This window comes from Thunnus albacares, chromosome 16 (genome assembly GCF_914725855.1).
Source record: "Thunnus albacares chromosome 16, fThuAlb1.1, whole genome shotgun sequence".
Lineage (NCBI taxonomy): Eukaryota > Metazoa > Chordata > Actinopteri > Scombriformes > Scombridae > Thunnus > Thunnus albacares.
The window spans coordinates 5,227,623-5,246,648 of NC_058121.1; the positions used below are offsets into that span (position 1 = coordinate 5,227,623).

The following is a 19,026-nucleotide window of genomic DNA, read 5'->3' on the forward strand; positions in this document are numbered from 1 at the left end:
ACGTTGCCCAAAAGCAAGGACGACCTCCTGTATTTGAAATGTTTGGATATGCTCAAGCAATTGAAGACATGTCGGGGGGGGGGGGGGGGTCAAGTGCTTTGAGCCACCCGCGTGAACGGTGCCAAGCTTTTCACAGTTTCCGTAGTGTAGTGGTTATCACGTTCGCCTAACACGCGAAAGGTCCCCGGTTCGAAACCGGGCGGAAACACTCCTCTGTTTATGCTCACTCTGAGTCATGAATAAAATCAAACGACGGCGATTCAGACCAGCAGCACACTGGGCGGTATGCAGCGCCGCGTCAAACCATAGAAAACCGCATGGAGCTAACGGAGGCACGAGGGATAAAGGAGTCACCGTGACATAGTCATGTCTAATAACCGCTTCCAGTCATGCTTTCTGCCCAGCCCATTTTCTCATTTCTGCACGGGAACGCGGCAGGCCCATGTCCCGGCCGTATCGCTCTGTCGGACAGGAGGAGGAGCACGCATGGTGTTGCTGGTGTATTGCTTTTGTCTGGCCCGGTGAACAATCGGCAGCTGGCAGAAAAGTCAACTCTCCCCGTCGGGGAATCGAACCCCGGTCTTCCGCGTGACAGGCGGAGATACTGTCCACTATACTAACGAGGACGGCTGCACCACTCTCGGCACGTCAGCGGGCCGGTGGGGCGGTTCCCACCTTTGCGGGGAACGCTCCAGCGGTCATCCAGATGTTTGAACGGAGAAGTCGCATGTCAACCTCATGGTGGCGCCAGGGGAGGAGGCAAAGGATCGCCGAAGCCATCGGAAGGCATGGCTCGGGAGCCACGAATGTCTGTACCAAATTTTGGCCCAACCCATCAAGCAGGTGTTCACATATATCACAAGTGAAATCCTCAGCTTCTGCTGGCGCTGGAGAAAACGTCAGAGGGTGACCAAAGTGCTTAGAATGCATCCTGTGGGGACCGTGAAGCTCTGTCCCAACTCTCACGGCAATCCATCTAACGGTTGTCCAGATACTTCACTCTGGGCCACAAATGTCGACCTCACGGTGGCACTGGGGGAAAAGTGAAGAGGATCACCAGAGTCAGTAGGATTCATCCTCTGGGGACCAGGGATGAATGTCTGGACTGCAATTTCCTTGCAATCCATCCAACAGTCGTTGAGATATTTAAGTCTGGGCCAAAGTGGTGTACCGACCCACGCTGCCATCCGTACAGCCATGCGGCTAGCGTGGCAGAAAACGGAGTGAAAGTTGTAGAGTTGAGGCCTTGACATTTACATCTGGGTTTTGCTACCGCCGAAACGACTGATTCTGTCGCTTCTCTGAGGACAGTTTCCACTGACGGTTCACTGAAATGTCTCCAATGCCGCGGCACGAGTGCTTGTCTCGTCTGATTTTGTATCACCCTTTTCTTTCCTTTGCCTTTTTAGCGATCCTTAACGCTGCGCGCACGAGTGATGTCCTGCATTTGAAATGTCTGGATGTGGTCAAGCGATTGGAAGACACGTCTGGAGGTCAGTGTGCACAAATGCTTTAACTGGCCCCGGAGGCCGCGGCCCACCTTTTTCACAGTTTCCGTAGTGTAGTGGTTATCACGTTCGCCTCACACGCGAAAGGTCCCCGGTTCGAAACCGGGCGGAAACACTTCTTTGTGTTCATCACACGGAGTAACTGAATCAAACTGTGCTGTCTCATATTAGCAGTGAGAAGGACGCATAGACTTCAAGTTTGGTGCTCCAATGTCAGCGGAGAACTTGCTTATGTCTTATTCTGTGTCGCTTTTGTTTGTTTTCAAACCATCCTCGACGTTGCCCAAAAGCAAGGACGACCTCCTGTATTTGAAATGTTTGGATATGCTCAAGCAATTGAAGACATGTCGGGGGGGGGGTCAAGTGCTTTGAGCCACCCGCGTGAACGGTGCCAAGCTTTTCACAGTTTCCGTAGTGTAGTGGTTATCACGTTCGCCTAACACGCGAAAGGTCCCCGGTTCGAAACCGGGCGGAAACACTCCTCTGTTTATGCTCACTCTGAGTCATGAATAAAATCAAACGACGGCGATTCAGACCAGCAGCACACTGGGCGGTATGCAGCGCCGCGTCAAACCATAGAAAACCGCATGGAGCTAACGGAGGCACGAGGGATAAAGGAGTCACCGTGACATAGTCATGTCTAATAACCGCTTCCAGTCATGCTTTCTGCCCAGCCCATTTTCTCATTTCTGCACGGGAACGCGGCAGGCCCATGTCCCGGCCGTATCGCTCTGTCGGACAGGAGGAGGAGCACGCATGGTGTTGCTGGTGTATTGCTTTTGTCTGGCCCGGTGAACAATCGGCAGCTGGCAGAAAAGTCAACTCTCCCCGTCGGGGAATCGAACCCCGGTCTTCCGCGTGACAGGCGGAGATACTGTCCACTATACTAACGAGGACGGCTGCACCACTCTCGGCACGTCAGCGGGCCGGTGGGGCGGTTCCCACCTTTGCGGGGAACGCTCCAGCGGTCATCCAGATGTTTGAACGGAGAAGTCGCATGTCAACCTCATGGTGGCGCCAGGGGAGGAGGCAAAGGATCGCCGAAGCCATCGGAAGGCATGGCTCGGGAGCCACGAATGTCTGTACCAAATTTTGGCCCAACCCATCAAGCAGGTGTTCACATATATCACAAGTGAAATCCTCAGCTTCTGCTGGCGCTGGAGAAAACGTCAGAGGGTGACCAAAGTGCTTAGAATGCATCCTGTGGGGACCGTGAAGCTCTGTCCCAACTCTCACGGCAATCCGTCTAACGGTTGTCCAGATACTTCACTCTGGGCCACAAATGTCGACCTCACGGTGGCACTGGGGGAAAAGTGAAGAGGATCACCAGAGTCAGTAGGATTCATCCTCTGGGGACCAGGGATGAATGTCTGGACTGCAATTTCCTTGCAATCCATCCAACAGTCGTTGAGATATTTAAGTCTGGGCCAAAGTGGTGTACCGACCCACGCTGCCATCCGTACAGCCATGCGGCTAGCGTGGCAGAAAACGGAGTGAAAGTTGTAGAGTTGAGGCCTTGACATTTACATCTGGGTTTTGCTACCGCCGAAACGACTGATTCTGTCGCTTCTCTGAGGACAGTTTCCACTGACGGTTCACTGAAATGTCTCCAATGCCGCGGCACGAGTGCTTGTCTCGTCTGATTTTGTATCACCCTTTTCTTTCCTTTGCCTTTTTAGCGATCCTTAACGCTGCGCGCACGAGTGATGTCCTGCATTTGAAATGTCTGGATGTGGTCAAGCGATTGGAAGACACGTCTGGAGGTCAGTGTGCACAAATGCTTTAACTGGCCCCGGAGGCCGCGGCCCACCTTTTTCACAGTTTCCGTAGTGTAGTGGTTATCACGTTCGCCTCACACGCGAAAGGTCCCCGGTTCGAAACCGGGCGGAAACACTTCTTTGTGTTCATCACACGGAGTAACTGAATCAAACTGTGCTGTCTCATATTAGCAGTGAGAAGGACGCATAGACTTCAAGTTTGGTGCTCCAATGTCAGCGGAGAACTTGCTTATGTCTTATTCTGTGTCGCTTTTGTTTGTTTTCAAACCATCCTCGACGTTGCCCAAAAGCAAGGACGACCTCCTGTATTTGAAATGTTTGGATATGCTCAAGCAATTGAAGACATGTCGGGGGGGGGGTCAAGTGCTTTGAGCCACCCGCGTGAACGGTGCCAAGCTTTTCACAGTTTCCGTAGTGTAGTGGTTATCACGTTCGCCTAACACGCGAAAGGTCCCCGGTTCGAAACCGGGCGGAAACACTCCTCTGTTTATGCTCACTCTGAGTCATGAATAAAATCAAACGACGGCGATTCAGACCAGCAGCACACTGGGCGGTATGCAGCGCCGCGTCAAACCATAGAAAACCGCATGGAGCTAACGGAGGCACGAGGGATAAAGGAGTCACCGTGACATAGTCATGTCTAATAACCGCTTCCAGTCATGCTTTCTGCCCAGCCCATTTTCTCATTTCTGCACGGGAACGCGGCAGGCCCATGTCCCGGCCGTATCGCTCTGTCGGACAGGAGGAGGAGCACGCATGGTGTTGCTGGTGTATTGCTTTTGTCTGGCCCGGTGAACAATCGGCAGCTGGCAGAAAAGTCAACTCTCCCCGTCGGGGAATCGAACCCCGGTCTTCCGCGTGACAGGCGGAGATACTGTCCACTATACTAACGAGGACGGCTGCACCACTCTCGGCACGTCAGCGGGCCGGTGGGGCGGTTCCCACCTTTGCGGGGAACGCTCCAGCGGTCATCCAGATGTTTGAACGGAGAAGTCGCATGTCAACCTCATGGTGGCGCCAGGGGAGGAGGCAAAGGATCGCCGAAGCCATCGGAAGGCATGGCTCGGGAGCCACGAATGTCTGTACCAAATTTTGGCCCAACCCATCAAGCAGGTGTTCACATATATCACAAGTGAAATCCTCAGCTTCTGCTGGCGCTGGAGAAAACGTCAGAGGGTGACCAAAGTGCTTAGAATGCATCCTGTGGGGACCGTGAAGCTCTGTCCCAACTCTCACGGCAATCCATCTAACGGTTGTCCAGATACTTCACTCTGGGCCACAAATGTCGACCTCACGGTGGCACTGGGGGAAAAGTGAAGAGGATCACCAGAGTCAGTAGGATTCATCCTCTGGGGACCAGGGATGAATGTCTGGACTGCAATTTCCTTGCAATCCATCCAACAGTCGTTGAGATATTTAAGTCTGGGCCAAAGTGGTGTACCGACCCACGCTGCCATCCGTACAGCCATGCGGCTAGCGTGGCAGAAAACGGAGTGAAAGTTGTAGAGTTGAGGCCTTGACATTTACATCTGGGTTTTGCTACCGCCGAAACGACTGATTCTGTCGCTTCTCTGAGGACAGTTTCCACTGACGGTTCACTGAAATGTCTCCAATGCCGCGGCACGAGTGCTTGTCTCGTCTGATTTTGTATCACCCTTTTCTTTCCTTTGCCTTTTTAGCGATCCTTAACGCTGCGCGCACGAGTGATGTCCTGCATTTGAAATGTCTGGATGTGGTCAAGCGATTGGAAGACACGTCTGGAGGTCAGTGTGCACAAATGCTTTAACTGGCCCCGGAGGCCGCGGCCCACCTTTTTCACAGTTTCCGTAGTGTAGTGGTTATCACGTTCGCCTCACACGCGAAAGGTCCCCGGTTCGAAACCGGGCGGAAACACTTCTTTGTGTTCATCACACGGAGTAACTGAATCAAACTGTGCTGTCTCATATTAGCAGTGAGAAGGACGCATAGACTTCAAGTTTGGTGCTCCAATGTCAGCGGAGAACTTGCTTATGTCTTATTCTGTGTCGCTTTTGTTTGTTTTCAAACCATCCTCGACGTTGCCCAAAAGCAAGGACGACCTCCTGTATTTGAAATGTTTGGATATGCTCAAGCAATTGAAGACATGTCGGGGGGGGGGTCAAGTGCTTTGAGCCACCCGCGTGAACGGTGCCAAGCTTTTCACAGTTTCCGTAGTGTAGTGGTTATCACGTTCGCCTAACACGCGAAAGGTCCCCGGTTCGAAACCGGGCGGAAACACTCCTCTGTTTATGCTCACTCTGAGTCATGAATAAAATCAAACGACGGCGATTCAGACCAGCAGCACACTGGGCGGTATGCAGCGCCGCGTCAAACCATAGAAAACCGCATGGAGCTAACGGAGGCACGAGGGATAAAGGAGTCACCGTGACATAGTCATGTCTAATAACCGCTTCCAGTCATGCTTTCTGCCCAGCCCATTTTCTCATTTCTGCACGGGAACGCGGCAGGCCCATGTCCCGGCCGTATCGCTCTGTCGGACAGGAGGAGGAGCACGCATGGTGTTGCTGGTGTATTGCTTTTGTCTGGCCCGGTGAACAATCGGCAGCTGGCAGAAAAGTCAACTCTCCCCGTCGGGGAATCGAACCCCGGTCTTCCGCGTGACAGGCGGAGATACTGTCCACTATACTAACGAGGACGGCTGCACCACTCTCGGCACGTCAGCGGGCCGGTGGGGCGGTTCCCACCTTTGCGGGGAACGCTCCAGCGGTCATCCAGATGTTTGAACGGAGAAGTCGCATGTCAACCTCATGGTGGCGCCAGGGGAGGAGGCAAAGGATCGCCGAAGCCATCGGAAGGCATGGCTCGGGAGCCACGAATGTCTGTACCAAATTTTGGCCCAACCCATCAAGCAGGTGTTCACATATATCACAAGTGAAATCCTCAGCTTCTGCTGGCGCTGGAGAAAACGTCAGAGGGTGACCAAAGTGCTTAGAATGCATCCTGTGGGGACCGTGAAGCTCTGTCCCAACTCTCACGGCAATCCGTCTAACGGTTGTCCAGATACTTCACTCTGGGCCACAAATGTCGACCTCACGGTGGCACTGGGGGAAAAGTGAAGAGGATCACCAGAGTCAGTAGGATTCATCCTCTGGGGACCAGGGATGAATGTCTGGACTGCAATTTCCTTGCAATCCATCCAACAGTCGTTGAGATATTTAAGTCTGGGCCAAAGTGGTGTACCGACCCACGCTGCCATCCGTACAGCCATGCGGCTAGCGTGGCAGAAAACGGAGTGAAAGTTGTAGAGTTGAGGCCTTGACATTTACATCTGGGTTTTGCTACCGCCGAAACGACTGATTCTGTCGCTTCTCTGAGGACAGTTTCCACTGACGGTTCACTGAAATGTCTCCAATGCCGCGGCACGAGTGCTTGTCTCGTCTGATTTTGTATCACCCTTTTCTTTCCTTTGCCTTTTTAGCGATCCTTAACGCTGCGCGCACGAGTGATGTCCTGCATTTGAAATGTCTGGATGTGGTCAAGCGATTGGAAGACACGTCTGGAGGTCAGTGTGCACAAATGCTTTAACTGGCCCCGGAGGCCGCGGCCCACCTTTTTCACAGTTTCCGTAGTGTAGTGGTTATCACGTTCGCCTCACACGCGAAAGGTCCCCGGTTCGAAACCGGGCGGAAACACTTCTTTGTGTTCATCACACGGAGTAACTGAATCAAACTGTGCTGTCTCATATTAGCAGTGAGAAGGACGCATAGACTTCAAGTTTGGTGCTCCAATGTCAGCGGAGAACTTGCTTATGTCTTATTCTGTGTCGCTTTTGTTTGTTTTCAAACCATCCTCGACGTTGCCCAAAAGCAAGGACGACCTCCTGTATTTGAAATGTTTGGATATGCTCAAGCAATTGAAGACATGTCGGGGGGGGGGTCAAGTGCTTTGAGCCACCCGCGTGAACGGTGCCAAGCTTTTCACAGTTTCCGTAGTGTAGTGGTTATCACGTTCGCCTAACACGCGAAAGGTCCCCGGTTCGAAACCGGGCGGAAACACTCCTCTGTTTATGCTCACTCTGAGTCATGAATAAAATCAAACGACGGCGATTCAGACCAGCAGCACACTGGGCGGTATGCAGCGCCGCGTCAAACCATAGAAAACCGCATGGAGCTAACGGAGGCACGAGGGATAAAGGAGTCACCGTGACATAGTCATGTCTAATAACCGCTTCCAGTCATGCTTTCTGCCCAGCCCATTTTCTCATTTCTGCACGGGAACGCGGCAGGCCCATGTCCCGGCCGTATCGCTCTGTCGGACAGGAGGAGGAGCACGCATGGTGTTGCTGGTGTATTGCTTTTGTCTGGCCCGGTGAACAATCGGCAGCTGGCAGAAAAGTCAACTCTCCCCGTCGGGGAATCGAACCCCGGTCTTCCGCGTGACAGGCGGAGATACTGTCCACTATACTAACGAGGACGGCTGCACCACTCTCGGCACGTCAGCGGGCCGGTGGGGCGGTTCCCACCTTTGCGGGGAACGCTCCAGCGGTCATCCAGATGTTTGAACGGAGAAGTCGCATGTCAACCTCATGGTGGCGCCAGGGGAGGAGGCAAAGGATCGCCGAAGCCATCGGAAGGCATGGCTCGGGAGCCACGAATGTCTGTACCAAATTTTGGCCCAACCCATCAAGCAGGTGTTCACATATATCACAAGTGAAATCCTCAGCTTCTGCTGGCGCTGGAGAAAACGTCAGAGGGTGACCAAAGTGCTTAGAATGCATCCTGTGGGGACCGTGAAGCTCTGTCCCAACTCTCACGGCAATCCGTCTAACGGTTGTCCAGATACTTCACTCTGGGCCACAAATGTCGACCTCACGGTGGCACTGGGGGAAAAGTGAAGAGGATCACCAGAGTCAGTAGGATTCATCCTCTGGGGACCAGGGATGAATGTCTGGACTGCAATTTCCTTGCAATCCATCCAACAGTCGTTGAGATATTTAAGTCTGGGCCAAAGTGGTGTACCGACCCACGCTGCCATCCGTACAGCCATGCGGCTAGCGTGGCAGAAAACGGAGTGAAAGTTGTAGAGTTGAGGCCTTGACATTTACATCTGGGTTTTGCTACCGCCGAAACGACTGATTCTGTCGCTTCTCTGAGGACAGTTTCCACTGACGGTTCACTGAAATGTCTCCAATGCCGCGGCACGAGTGCTTGTCTCGTCTGATTTTGTATCACCCTTTTCTTTCCTTTGCCTTTTTAGCGATCCTTAACGCTGCGCGCACGAGTGATGTCCTGCATTTGAAATGTCTGGATGTGGTCAAGCGATTGGAAGACACGTCTGGAGGTCAGTGTGCACAAATGCTTTAACTGGCCCCGGAGGCCGCGGCCCACCTTTTTCACAGTTTCCGTAGTGTAGTGGTTATCACGTTCGCCTCACACGCGAAAGGTCCCCGGTTCGAAACCGGGCGGAAACACTTCTTTGTGTTCATCACACGGAGTAACTGAATCAAACTGTGCTGTCTCATATTAGCAGTGAGAAGGACGCATAGACTTCAAGTTTGGTGCTCCAATGTCAGCGGAGAACTTGCTTATGTCTTATTCTGTGTCGCTTTTGTTTGTTTTCAAACCATCCTCGACGTTGCCCAAAAGCAAGGACGACCTCCTGTATTTGAAATGTTTGGATATGCTCAAGCAATTGAAGACATGTCGGGGGGGGGGTCAAGTGCTTTGAGCCACCCGCGTGAACGGTGCCAAGCTTTTCACAGTTTCCGTAGTGTAGTGGTTATCACGTTCGCCTAACACGCGAAAGGTCCCCGGTTCGAAACCGGGCGGAAACACTCCTCTGTTTATGCTCACTCTGAGTCATGAATAAAATCAAACGACGGCGATTCAGACCAGCAGCACACTGGGCGGTATGCAGCGCCGCGTCAAACCATAGAAAACCGCATGGAGCTAACGGAGGCACGAGGGATAAAGGAGTCACCGTGACATAGTCATGTCTAATAACCGCTTCCAGTCATGCTTTCTGCCCAGCCCATTTTCTCATTTCTGCACGGGAACGCGGCAGGCCCATGTCCCGGCCGTATCGCTCTGTCGGACAGGAGGAGGAGCACGCATGGTGTTGCTGGTGTATTGCTTTTGTCTGGCCCGGTGAACAATCGGCAGCTGGCAGAAAAGTCAACTCTCCCCGTCGGGGAATCGAACCCCGGTCTTCCGCGTGACAGGCGGAGATACTGTCCACTATACTAACGAGGACGGCTGCACCACTCTCGGCACGTCAGCGGGCCGGTGGGGCGGTTCCCACCTTTGCGGGGAACGCTCCAGCGGTCATCCAGATGTTTGAACGGAGAAGTCGCATGTCAACCTCATGGTGGCGCCAGGGGAGGAGGCAAAGGATCGCCGAAGCCATCGGAAGGCATGGCTCGGGAGCCACGAATGTCTGTACCAAATTTTGGCCCAACCCATCAAGCAGGTGTTCACATATATCACAAGTGAAATCCTCAGCTTCTGCTGGCGCTGGAGAAAACGTCAGAGGGTGACCAAAGTGCTTAGAATGCATCCTGTGGGGACCGTGAAGCTCTGTCCCAACTCTCACGGCAATCCGTCTAACGGTTGTCCAGATACTTCACTCTGGGCCACAAATGTCGACCTCACGGTGGCACTGGGGGAAAAGTGAAGAGGATCACCAGAGTCAGTAGGATTCATCCTCTGGGGACCAGGGATGAATGTCTGGACTGCAATTTCCTTGCAATCCATCCAACAGTCGTTGAGATATTTAAGTCTGGGCCAAAGTGGTGTACCGACCCACGCTGCCATCCGTACAGCCATGCGGCTAGCGTGGCAGAAAACGGAGTGAAAGTTGTAGAGTTGAGGCCTTGACATTTACATCTGGGTTTTGCTACCGCCGAAACGACTGATTCTGTCGCTTCTCTTAGGACAGTCTCCATTGACGGTTCACTGAAATGTCTCCAATGCCGCGGCACGAGTGCTTGTCTCGTCTGATTTTGTATCACCCTTTTCTTTCCTTTGTCTTTTTAGCGATCCTTAACGCTGCGCGCACCAGTGATGTCCTGCATTTGAAATGTCTGGATGTGGTCAAGCGATTGGAAGACACGTCTGGAGGTCAGTGTGCACAAATGCTTTAACTGGCCCCGGAGGCCGCGGCCCACCTTTTTCACAGTTTCCGTAGTGTAGTGGTTATCACGTTCGCCTCACACGCGAAAGGTCCCCGGTTCGAAACCGGGCGGAAACACTTCTTTGTGTTCATCACACGGAGTAACTGAATCAAACTGTGCTGTCTCATATTAGCAGTGAGAAGGACGCATAGACTTCAAGTTTGGTGCTCCAATGTCAGCGGAGAACTTGGTGGCAGAAAAGTTATTATAATATAAAGATGTCAGTTCAGGCTAAATAATTTAAAGGAGGATATTGTAACTGCAGACACGAGGTAATCATTACATGATTAAGGTTCAGGAATGAATGAGTTTTACTCCATGTTACATATATTGGGCAAAAGTCCAAGAAATCTGAGTCAGTGGTGTAACACTGGAAGATGTAGAACACCCTATCATGCGCTGTAGTAAATAAAATTTAGAGGGGGAGACATTAAGAAATATAGTACATGAGACAGGGCAGGAATAGGGCTTAAAATCACTACTGAGCAGAGAACAGGACTTCAGAAAGGGTTTGATAGGTTATAATACAGGCAGGATTAGTAAGTAGGGTGTGGTTTTCCTTTGTCTTGTTGTTTTTTTTTCTATAGAACAATCAGTATCCAGATGATCTAGTGCCATGTATCTGTGCACTCCGATACAGTAGGTGGCGGTATGCACCTTTAAAGTTGGTTTGCGACCCGCCAATAAACACAAAGTAGAAGAATAGTACCTGTGACGTCATCCTCGAGCGACGGTCTAGTCTTCGGATTTCACCATGGCAGAGGCAGAGTAAGCATTTGTTTTTAATTCTATCTAAATCCATCCGCTGTTTCTTCATATGTAGTTGAACTGTTACCAGTCTTTTCAAGAAACGTACGTTTTACTGTGTCGGTCAGTACCTCCATTTAGATGATTGAAGGTAAAAAAGCAGCTTGCTGGGAGCCTAATTTCACATGTACTCTACCGAGCGATGAGATAGCCGTAGCTTAGCTAGCCCTGCATTTTGTCAACATGTGGAACTTTTGGTGTGTAATTGACACAGTGTACATGTAGCGGACAGCCTCTGTGATATATATTTTTATGCCCTGTGTGGATGTCATTTTTTTAAAGTAACCACTTAGTCTTAAGAAATACAAAAAAATTACAAATTCGCTAAAGCAGCATGTAGCTTATTCGTTCTGTCTGGACAGAGACGTTTATTTTTTAACATGTCTTACGTGTTTAAGAAGAGAAAATTTAATAGAACTAACTTATTTTTATCTTTTATGGCTGTATAATGAACAAAAAGTAACAATAACTCTGTAGCTTGTTGCAAATGGTTGTGGATTTCATGTCTGTTTCTGCTGGTTTCTTCACTGACTCTATGTACGCTTGTGTTATCAGATCAAAAAAAGTCATCAAGTTAGTTCCTGAGTATCTCTTGAAAAAGAGGAAAGCATACCAGGCAATTAAAGCCACACAAGCCAAGCTTGCACTGCTTGAAAAGAGAAAGGTAAGTTATGTTTACTCTTGCTTTGGATTTATTGAACAACAAGAGAAAGCAATAGGAATGTATTGTCACAATCAAAAAATTATATACAACTCTTGATCTGAGGCAAGCTATTGTGAAGGTATTTCCATTAAAGCTATACCATAGTTTTAATAGTTCTCAATGAAGTGTAAGTGGTGAAGGTCAGGTTTTGTTGTCAACCACTGGGATAAATAGGAAGGAGCCAAGGCTCAACAACGTTCAACATACAAGTAGAAATCCACTGTTAAAGAGACAGCAAAGCTACTATTAAACACTAATGTATATTCTCTTTTGGGGTTTTTTTGTTTTGTTTTGTTTAACAGTTTTTGTGCCCTCTTGTAACTGCCAGGTCTGTTATAGGCAGATGTGTGTAAATATGTTTGGGAGTAACTTACAGTTAAATAACATGTAGGCAAACTTGCTTCATACCAGTATATTAGTGATCAGTTTGCTCGCCAGACAAATTTCCTTGTAATTAACCAGTCTGTTATCGTAGACACCACCTCTCTGTTGGTGACTGTTACTTTATAAACCTCTCTTTACCAAACAGTCAAAGCCATCATCAGAGTACACTATGAAAATCAGCGTTCATTTAAATGACCTGTCAGACTGCACTTAATTCTACCATTCTTAAAGTAGTGCTGTGTATGTATATGTTGTTCTAGGTATCAAAGGGCAAACCGTTGAAGTTCAAGCGTTTGGAAGATTTCTTGAAAGACAGCCACAAGAAGCACCGTGATGAAACTCGCATCCGGAGAGCTGATCACAGGCCGGCTGCACCTCTGCCTCCTGCTAAGAACAGACTGGCCTTCGCTGTTCGCATCAGAGAGTGAGTTGTCTGACTCTGAGTTTGGATTTGTGGTTGAGGAAGATTTGCAAAGTTTTCATTTCTTTCCTCCTTTCTGTCTTTCTTTCTTTTTTTGGTCATGTTGCAGGGAAATTCTCCAAAAGCTGAAATCCGTTGTAAATGGTGGCATCCATCTGTTTGGACTTCAGTGAAGCTAAAAATAGTACCTTTCACACAGCCATATACAGAAACCATTCAGTCTGTAACTCACACAGACATCCCTGCAACATTTGGAAAATACTTTTATGACAAAAATGTTGCAATACTTACGTTTGATCTAGATTACATGCTGTTTCAGACTTTATCAAATGCTGACACTTCTCTTGTTCATGCTTTGATGATATTAGCTGTTGGTGCATGAAAGCTCAAGTCTAAGCTTACTGATACTTCATACATTGAAAACTAGTCACCAAAACAGCTACTGAAGTGAGCACTCAGATTTGTGGGTTTGGCTCAGAATCATCTTGTTGGAGGCAGCATGTTTGGGTGCCCAACCAGGGCTAGAAATGCAAATTTTGAGGAATTTCCTTAATTTATAGTGGCCGTGTTAACAATCAATACACGATTAACCATCAACAATTTATGAAATACAGTGGATGTTTTTTTCCATAATATAACTGTTTTTTTAGCCATTTACAAAGTATGTTAGGAATTTAAAGAATAGCTTAAGTCAACACCAAGTTACCTGAATTATAAATGAAATAACACAAAATAATAAGCATTTAAATTTACAGAGCCCCTGACAAAATCCAAAGCAAAAATGGCAAACAGCACAACTACCAGCTTTGTTTTCCCTGTATATGGTGATATGCCAAGCTAGCATTTTAAGATTCACACACTCTGGAAACTGTTTTTAAAAAGCTCTGTTTTTGGGTGTATTGGCTGTTTGTAGACAGAGGGCTGAAACTGAGAGGAAAAGATGGATTACATACAAATGTACCTGGCTTAGTATGAATATACTCAGTCTATAAACAGTTCACTTTCCTCTCTTAACCTCTAATGTAACTTAAGCTATATACGCTATGTGGAAAGGTTGTTTTTCTTCTCTAGATGACTAAAATTGGTGGCTTTGCAACATTACCCTAATTCCCGTGAACATACAGTCAGTACTTTCTTTTTTCATTTAAACTGGGAGCTGACATTTTAAAAAAAGTGACAAGTTAATAGCCCTGGATAGCATTAGACATTGGTGAATTTTACCACGTCTATGGTCGCTGATTTTCCTCATTTGTTTATCTGTAGAAAAGTGCAATTAAAATGAAGTTTGAGTTCAGCCTGTTCTTAACTTTACACGCCAAATCTCTTACCTGAATGTGAGTAGTTCTTCCTAAGTAACATCTTCCTATGTGCAGTTCTCAAACTTGTCAAGATCCAGTCAGCTAACATCTGTCACTCTTCAACTCCATTGATGTGTTCACTCTCACTTACAAGTTGGGATGTTTCTGATGGTAACATCAGATCTGAATATTAATGAATGAAAACGGTTGTATTTATTATAATAACCCATACATGTACATAATCAAACTTATATGATCCTCTCCTGTTAGGATTAAGGGTGTCAGTCCCAAAGTGATGAAGGTGATCCAGATGTTGAGACTGAGGAAGATCTTCAGCGGGGCCTTCGTCAAAATCAACAAGACCTCTGTAGCCATGATGAAGATGGTTGAGCCCTATGTGGCGTGGGGGTCAGTAGCTGGTGACTGTTGTACTTGAGTAAAGTTACTCTTGGATTACATTTGTTTTTTTACATATTACAAACACTTTGTAATCTTCCCAACAGATTTCCCAACTTGAAGTCTGTTCGTGAGCTCATTCTGAAGAGAGGACAGACCAGGATAGGCAGGAGGAGGGTTCCTCTTACTGACAACACCTTCATTGAGCAGCACATGGGTAAGTTTTGAACACAGCCTCCATAGAATGACAGCAGAGCAACACTCAAGTCAGGCTGAAGTTTTAAGAATAAATTTACTAAATCTGTAACTTTTGAAAGTTAATGCATTTGTTTGAATTGTATGGAAAAAAGTACCTCAACAATGCAATATTACACAAATATATGTGATTATAGAAAGTTAAAATGCTCAAGGCCATATGATCATTTGTGGTGAACATGTGAAGGGTTATTATTTCTCCTTTTGACAATCTGTTTAGAATTGAGCTATGCAAGGATCTCTGTTTTAGCCTAAAGTTCAAACACTTTGACAAAGTGTGGTGAATTTATATAAATTTGATGAATGAACTGAAACCTACATGCAAATTTAGATGCAGGTATCAGTGTGAGAAAGTGACAGATTTCACATCACTGTGTTTTAGTTTATTTTCGCCCCTTTGCAAAACTTTAAATTTAGGGTTTGGCTGTCTGCACTTTGCACACCCCCAAAAACAAAAACACAGTTTCCCCTGTCCATGAGAGTGAGCACACTGACAGCTCAGTTTAGCAGTGCTGGATGTTTTTCCTCAGTGTTCAGTAATCACAGAATGGTTAGGTTGGTAAACATGACTGGGTTGTGTGTATCTATTCAATTGAACATGATTTCAGCTTCTGTTGAAGCTCTTTCAACAGCTTTGAAAGCTTGCTCTGTGTATAATAATACTTTCAAACATGTAAAGCTTTTTCGTTCCTCCCTTTCTGGTTTTGTTTCCACTTTTCCACCATTCTGTCATGCATAATAATCTTCCTACCTGTCGCTCACCTCCCCCCTCTTGTTTTCAGGTAAACATGGCATCATCTGTTTGGAGGACCTGATTCACGAGATCTACTCTGTTGGTAGGGGCTTCCGGGCCGCCAACAACTTCCTGTTGCCTTTCAAGCTGTCAGTGGCTCGTCACGCTGCCAGGGACAAGGCTGGGCTCCTGAAGGACCTGGGAAACCCTGGATTCCGTGGCACGGACATTAACTCCATCATCAGACAACTCAACTGAGGAGGAACACGAAAGATGGACTGTCGGCAGCAACTTCAAGGATATTGTAAATTGGATAAGACCAGAGTCTTTTCTAATTTACATTTATTTGTACATCCGTTCTCTGGTTACATTTACAGCACACTGAGAGTCATAAGGAGGACTTCAAATGTAGACTCTTGCCTCATCCGTGTTGTTTTTGTCTTTGCACTCATGGTTTAAAAATGATATCATGTAGTGCACCTGACCACAGACTGATGGAAGCAGTTGGGCTCTTTGGTGATAATCTAACAATATTTTGAATCATCTGTTGACATGTAAAGTATTTTTATGTGAAAGGACTCTTGATTACTACACACGATATTCCCCAGACTGTGAGGAATATATTTACTTTATACTTGCAACCTATGCAAGGACAGTCATTGAATAATTAGGATTGGCTGTCCTGCATGCAGGAGCCACCAGTCCACCTAAAGCAAATTCTTGAACTCCATTTAGTAGTTTGCAGTATCAAAAGATGTAGTCAAAAAATCCTGTTTAAAACTGATTCATTCGTTGTTAATAAAGTTTTTGTTTTACAATAAATGACAAATTTATAATTATAACAAATGGCAAATGATTCAGTACTATTGCAATGTAAGCCGAAATGTTTGGCACAAAATGAGAGCCTGTCAGGCAGTGGCGGAGTGCGGCAAATATTACCGAGGAAGCCAGTAAGCTTGGTATGGAGATCATATTGCCATATAATCACATGGAGACATCATAGTCACTTGCTTTCACAGACCAGAATGAACAAGTGCCGTCGCTGTGGTAATGCTTCTCATTCGCGCTTATATCCCATTTCATGAGAACAGTAGCATTTACAAGGCTTTTGTGAACTAAAACAGCATGACGTGTGATTTTATTTTCTCTCTCCAGACACTGTACAACAACATGTGAAAACTTCTCACAGCCATAAGCACTGATTATTAGTAACAGAGAAATTATGTGCACACTCTTATGAGGGGACATCTCTAACAATATAAATGCAATCAGCTAGAAAATACAATGCTGTTCACTGTAAAAGATGCACACGCAATCACACACTAGTTCTGTACAGGCTGAAACATGATGTTGCCACTGAGTTTCTTCTCATTATCTGAAGAATAAACATGTAGTTGAAGGTTTTCAGACATACCTGATTGCATATAAATATCACAGGTAATTGGATATTAACACAGTGCTACTGCAGTATGTTGCTGTAATGCTTAGACTGCTAATATAGGCTACCTATATAATCGCCCAGTAGGTGGCACTAGTACACAGACTATGGATTGCATATAAGAGTGAATGCCATTTTTGTGTGGTATCAAAGACAAGTAATTAAGACAGAAACTTGAAGTGATCATGTTCCCCAAAATATATATAAAACAATGTATACAACCCTTTGCAAAATAACAACGAGTAGAACATGAGATAGATAGTATAACAAGAAAATGTTTTAAAGACAACAATCCACATTATCAAAACAAAGGCCCTGGCGGTCCATGTCGCTGTCCGTGGTGCTAAAGGGAGAGGGAGACAGAGACAGAGTAGCCTGTGTGTGTCACTGTGTGTTTAAAGACTTTTTTTTTTTTTTACTCACCTATACCTGTTGAGGAAGGACATTCTTCTATCCTTCATCGTGGTGAAATGCTCAGTGACTCTGTCATATAGCTGTCCATTGGACTTCAGGTCTTCGGTTATGAAGGATTCCATTGATATCTTTGCCAAGTGGCCAAGTCTCTCCTGTCCACAGGTGTTTTTAAGGTAGGTCTTAATCCTTTTCAGGTAGGAAAAAGATCTCTCTCCAGATGTGCTTGTAACAGGTATGGTGAGCATCAGCCTCAGTGGCTTGCAAACCTCAGATATGGCAGTGGTCAGTTCATCTTTCATGAGCATCTCCAACAGCTCAGCTGGTGGCTTGTGAAAGAGGGCATCCGCATGGACGACCTGCAGTTCGTTTCGTAGTCTGTTCATCAAAAAATGGGTAGGTCTCAACTAGCTGAGAGATGTCATGCCCAGAATGCAAACTGGGAGTACATCTTTAACAACTCAATATCTAAGGCACAAAAAACAATGCCATCAAGTAGTTGGAAAAAGAGGTGATGGTAAGAGTCCACAGGGCCTGTGTTCTCTTGGTCACCATCCGTACTGACTCCTAGCTCAAAATCCTCCCAGGCCTGATGGTGGATGCTGTCCTTTTCTTTGAATAGCTGAAGAAGTTCAGGAAGTTGTGGAAGCAGTCCAGAGGCAAAAAAGAACTCTCATAACAGTGAATACACAATGCATATGAGCACTTGCATGTTATGTCTGTGGTGTGATCCACTTCGACTGCTATGAAGGGCACTGTGTTTATTTCTTTGTATATTTCTTCCTGAATACCTGTAACATGAGCAGTGCGTTCTATTAGGTCATCCTGAATTGTCTTTGACATACCCGTAAATGCAGTAGCTGATGCTAGGTTTCTGCTAGCATTGTATCAAACGCGGCAAAAGCTTGCACTAGCTCCACAAAGTTCCCCTTGTTGCCAGGGCTGCTAGCTGACTTGTTGTGGCCAGAGAATGCCTGTTCCTAGTGACCGAGATACAGAACAGCGGCAATCAGTCTCTTCAGAATTGCACGCTTCTTGTCGACCTGTTGGTTATGCCTTGTCACACTTATTGCAGCTACTTGATCCAGTGCCTTGTTTATCCTTACTCATCCAAAAAGTTTGAGTTTGAGTTCAAATGTTTTATGACTTTGGGACTTTGAATGTCTCTCTATGGCCCACGAGAGGGTTTTTCAGATTTACATATTCTGTTGTGCTCCATGGGTTGTTCAAGGAGCTGGTAAACTGGTCAAACAGGAGTCAAGGCCAGCAGAAAAGCTGGTTTAGCTTTGCGCTTCCTGTTAGCCATTTTGTTCTTGCATAGTTCCGTCACAAAAGACCTAGCTTTTCCCTTAGCTCTCCCCTGAGACAGGTCCAACATCTGGGTAGGCCTGCCATTCTGTTTGATCTTCAGTTGCAGTTCAAAAGCAAGCTTAGTAAAGTCATTTTTTATGAGAACTCAAGGCCCCCATCTCCATCTATTCTGCTAACTTGCTAACTGGTTCTGCCGGCACTACGTGTAGTAGGCTAGCCGGTTGGAGACTCAGTAATTTTTTAAAATGATGATGACTGTGATTTGATTAGTGAGAAGCCAGGTTAAACCTGGCCTCCCTTGTTTGTTTGTTTTTTGTTTTGTTTTTTGATAATTCAGTATTGAGCTCAGTCAATATGACTAAAACTTTAACTTATTTTCTCAAGGGGAAGCCAGGCAAAGCTGGCCTCCTTTGAGTGTTGCATTTCACTGACC

At 46.9% G+C, this 19,026-nt stretch overlaps 2 protein-coding genes and 18 non-coding genes across 21 annotated transcripts; 13 read left to right on the forward strand and 7 right to left on the reverse strand.

Moving 5' to 3' along the window:
• The first annotated feature begins 135 nt into the window (after nt 1-135).
• On the forward strand, nt 136-208 carry trnav-aac. The gene has a single exon. It is a non-coding gene; the product is annotated as a tRNA-Val (tRNA).
• A 346-nt stretch (nt 209-554) lies between these two features.
• On the reverse strand, nt 555-626 carry trnad-guc. The gene has a single exon. It is a non-coding gene; the product is annotated as a tRNA-Asp (tRNA).
• A 924-nt stretch (nt 627-1,550) lies between these two features.
• Nucleotides 1,551-1,623, forward strand: trnav-cac. Its single transcript has one exon. It is a non-coding gene; the product is annotated as a tRNA-Val (tRNA).
• A 290-nt stretch (nt 1,624-1,913) lies between these two features.
• On the forward strand, nt 1,914-1,986 carry trnav-aac. Its single transcript has one exon. It is a non-coding gene; the product is annotated as a tRNA-Val (tRNA).
• Nucleotides 1,987-2,332: 346 nt separating this feature from the next.
• trnad-guc lies at nt 2,333-2,404 on the reverse strand. The gene has a single exon. It is a non-coding gene; the product is annotated as a tRNA-Asp (tRNA).
• Nucleotides 2,405-3,328: 924 nt separating this feature from the next.
• trnav-cac lies at nt 3,329-3,401 on the forward strand. Its single transcript has one exon. It is a non-coding gene; the product is annotated as a tRNA-Val (tRNA).
• A 290-nt stretch (nt 3,402-3,691) lies between these two features.
• trnav-aac lies at nt 3,692-3,764 on the forward strand. Its single transcript has one exon. It is a non-coding gene; the product is annotated as a tRNA-Val (tRNA).
• Nucleotides 3,765-4,110: 346 nt separating this feature from the next.
• Nucleotides 4,111-4,182, reverse strand: trnad-guc. Its single transcript has one exon. It is a non-coding gene; the product is annotated as a tRNA-Asp (tRNA).
• A 924-nt stretch (nt 4,183-5,106) lies between these two features.
• On the forward strand, nt 5,107-5,179 carry trnav-cac. The gene has a single exon. It is a non-coding gene; the product is annotated as a tRNA-Val (tRNA).
• Nucleotides 5,180-5,469: 290 nt separating this feature from the next.
• Nucleotides 5,470-5,542, forward strand: trnav-aac. Its single transcript has one exon. It is a non-coding gene; the product is annotated as a tRNA-Val (tRNA).
• Nucleotides 5,543-5,888: 346 nt separating this feature from the next.
• On the reverse strand, nt 5,889-5,960 carry trnad-guc. The gene has a single exon. It is a non-coding gene; the product is annotated as a tRNA-Asp (tRNA).
• A 924-nt stretch (nt 5,961-6,884) lies between these two features.
• trnav-cac lies at nt 6,885-6,957 on the forward strand. The gene has a single exon. It is a non-coding gene; the product is annotated as a tRNA-Val (tRNA).
• Nucleotides 6,958-7,247: 290 nt separating this feature from the next.
• Nucleotides 7,248-7,320, forward strand: trnav-aac. The gene has a single exon. It is a non-coding gene; the product is annotated as a tRNA-Val (tRNA).
• Nucleotides 7,321-7,666: 346 nt separating this feature from the next.
• Nucleotides 7,667-7,738, reverse strand: trnad-guc. Its single transcript has one exon. It is a non-coding gene; the product is annotated as a tRNA-Asp (tRNA).
• A 924-nt stretch (nt 7,739-8,662) lies between these two features.
• On the forward strand, nt 8,663-8,735 carry trnav-cac. Its single transcript has one exon. It is a non-coding gene; the product is annotated as a tRNA-Val (tRNA).
• Nucleotides 8,736-9,025: 290 nt separating this feature from the next.
• Nucleotides 9,026-9,098, forward strand: trnav-aac. Its single transcript has one exon. It is a non-coding gene; the product is annotated as a tRNA-Val (tRNA).
• A 346-nt stretch (nt 9,099-9,444) lies between these two features.
• Nucleotides 9,445-9,516, reverse strand: trnad-guc. The gene has a single exon. It is a non-coding gene; the product is annotated as a tRNA-Asp (tRNA).
• Nucleotides 9,517-10,195: 679 nt separating this feature from the next.
• rpl7l1 (ribosomal protein L7-like 1) lies at nt 10,196-16,255 on the forward strand. The gene is made up of 6 exons (XM_044377185.1): nt 10,196-11,204; nt 11,799-11,907; nt 12,591-12,754; nt 14,320-14,457; nt 14,553-14,662; nt 15,483-16,255. The coding sequence occupies exons 1-6, from the start codon at nt 11,191-11,193 to the stop codon at nt 15,689-15,691; spliced, it is 744 nt and encodes a 247-aa protein (XP_044233120.1). The 5' UTR covers nt 10,196-11,190; the 3' UTR covers nt 15,692-16,255.
• Nucleotides 10,441-10,513, forward strand: trnav-cac. The gene has a single exon. It is a non-coding gene; the product is annotated as a tRNA-Val (tRNA).
• On the reverse strand, nt 15,882-17,762 carry LOC122999864 (zinc finger MYM-type protein 1-like). 2 transcript variants are annotated; one of them, XM_044377187.1, is made up of 2 exons: nt 17,301-17,762; nt 15,882-17,214 (listed from the first exon to the last, which is right to left on the reverse strand). In XM_044377187.1, exons 1-2 carry the CDS (start codon nt 17,666-17,668, stop codon nt 17,151-17,153), a joined length of 432 nt encoding a protein of 143 aa, XP_044233122.1. In that variant the 5' UTR covers nt 17,669-17,762; the 3' UTR covers nt 15,882-17,150. The 2 variants fall into 2 exon arrangements, with proteins under 2 accessions (XP_044233122.1, XP_044233121.1); XM_044377186.1 differs by having other exon boundaries at nt 17,295-17,762.
• Between the last annotated feature and the right edge of the window lie 1,264 nt (nt 17,763-19,026).

Coding starts and splice junctions, on each gene's coding strand:
- rpl7l1 (XM_044377185.1), top strand. Junction 11,908..12,590: donor CACTGCTTGAAAAGAGAAAG/GTAAGTTATGTT, acceptor ATGTTGTTCTAG/GTATCAAAGGGCAAACCGTT. Junction 14,663..15,482: donor CTTCATTGAGCAGCACATGG/GTAAGTTTTGAA, acceptor TCTTGTTTTCAG/GTAAACATGGCATCATCTGT.
- LOC122999864 (XM_044377186.1), bottom strand. CDS start 17,668: ATGAACAGACTACGAAACGAACTGCAGGTCGTCCATGCGGATGCCCTC. Junction 17,215..17,294: donor TCCTTCCTCAACAGGTATAG/GTGAGTAAAAAA, acceptor CTCTCCCTTTAG/CACCACGGACAGCGACATGG.